At 43.3% G+C, this 1418-nt stretch overlaps 1 protein-coding gene across 1 annotated transcript in view; it reads right to left on the bottom strand.

The window, feature by feature from the left end:
- Window positions 1–1418, bottom strand: part of RPA1 (replication protein A1, 70kDa) — a 57265-nt gene that overhangs the window by 7877 nt on the left and 47970 nt on the right. The window contains exon 14 of the mRNA XM_011956307.1: window positions 30–137. Coding sequence (XP_011811697.1) covers window positions 30–137 — 108 coding nt within the window. The remainder of the gene's footprint in view (window positions 1–29; window positions 138–1418) is intronic.

Raw genomic sequence — 1418 nt, 5'->3', positions numbered from 1 at the left:
TAAAAGTTATAATAAAATATGTGGCTGACCTTGTCTTTTAATTCCCCAAGATAAGCAGCATTTTGTCCAAGGATAGCTTCAGCAGACTCCTGGAAACAAGTCACCCACTGATTCTCTTGAAAATCTGCAATATTTACCTAAAAAACACAATTCTACATTATTTCAGCAAAGAAATAATAAAAAGAAGACACACTAAGAAGATGGGGAGAGGTTAATGTTCTTTTTCCACTTATTAAAATAATTTCCAGAGAGGGTGGCCGGGTGCAGTGAGACCATGACTGTAATCCCAGCACTTTGGGAGGCCGAGGCGGGTGGATCACTTGAGGTCAGGAGTTTGAAACCAGCCTGGCCAACATGGTGAAACCCTGTCTCTACTAAAAGTACAAAAATTAGCCAGGCATGGCAGCATGCGCCTATAATCCCAGCTACTCAGGAGGCTGAGGCGGGAGAATCACTTGATCCTGGGAGGCGGAGGCTGTGGTGAGCCGAGACCACGCCATTGCACTCCAGCCTGGGTGACAGAGAGAGACTCATCAGATTAGTTCCCGTCCAGGGGCAGCTGGCTTTGGATGAAGGGTTTTGAGTGAATCGGGGGAGTTCTCTGCATTTTCAATTGTCCACTCTGTAGTCACTGGGAGGAGTTCCATGAGACGGCTCTGTCACAGATGGGCACCCAGACAACTGAAGAGCCTGCCCGTGGGCCTCTATCAGTCATCAAATTGACCTGGCAAAGGACATCAGCAATCAAGTGTCTCCCATTGGGCTGTGGTGTAAAATTAAATAGGAGAAAGTCAAGGAAGAAAGAGGATCTCAAAGAATCCACTTGCTAAAGCAAAAGCCTTTGTAGAAATCAGAGTAATTTTTCTTTAAGGCATCATTTTGACGATTTTACATCTTCATTTTGCATGTGTACAAGGCTTTTAATAGAGGGAACATGATGATGAAAAATAAGGTGATGAAACCAGTTAAAAGCGCAAAGCGCTGTCAATACACAGCAAAAGGATCACATCCTGGGCTCACACTTCCTTTACCCTGCACTATCCTTCCAAGAAGCAAAGAGTATCTCATTACATAAGGCAAGAACTGCAATGACGCAGACGTGTGATAAATGTCAAATCAAACAAGTGTGCAGGAGATTGTGCTGTGGAGGAGTTTAACAGAAAGGCTGATGTTTCAATAAACTAAAACAAATTTTCTTCATCTTAGTTCAATGAAAAGTTTACAGTTTGCAAAAAATGAGCCTTAATGTAGAACTTTCCTGCTAAACTTACATTTCATTGTACTTACTTATTATTATTATTTATTTATTTTTTTTGAGACGGAGTCTCGCTCTGTTGTCCAGGCTGGAATGTGGTGGCGCGATCTTGGCTCACTGCAAGCTCTGCCTCCCGGGTAAACGCCATTCTCCTGCCTCAGCC

This window comes from Colobus angolensis, unplaced genomic scaffold, assembly GCF_000951035.1.
Source record: "Colobus angolensis palliatus isolate OR3802 unplaced genomic scaffold, Cang.pa_1.0 Scaffold110, whole genome shotgun sequence".
NCBI lineage: Eukaryota > Metazoa > Chordata > Mammalia > Primates > Cercopithecidae > Colobus > Colobus angolensis.
This window is presented reverse-complemented; position numbering and strand designations above follow the sequence as displayed.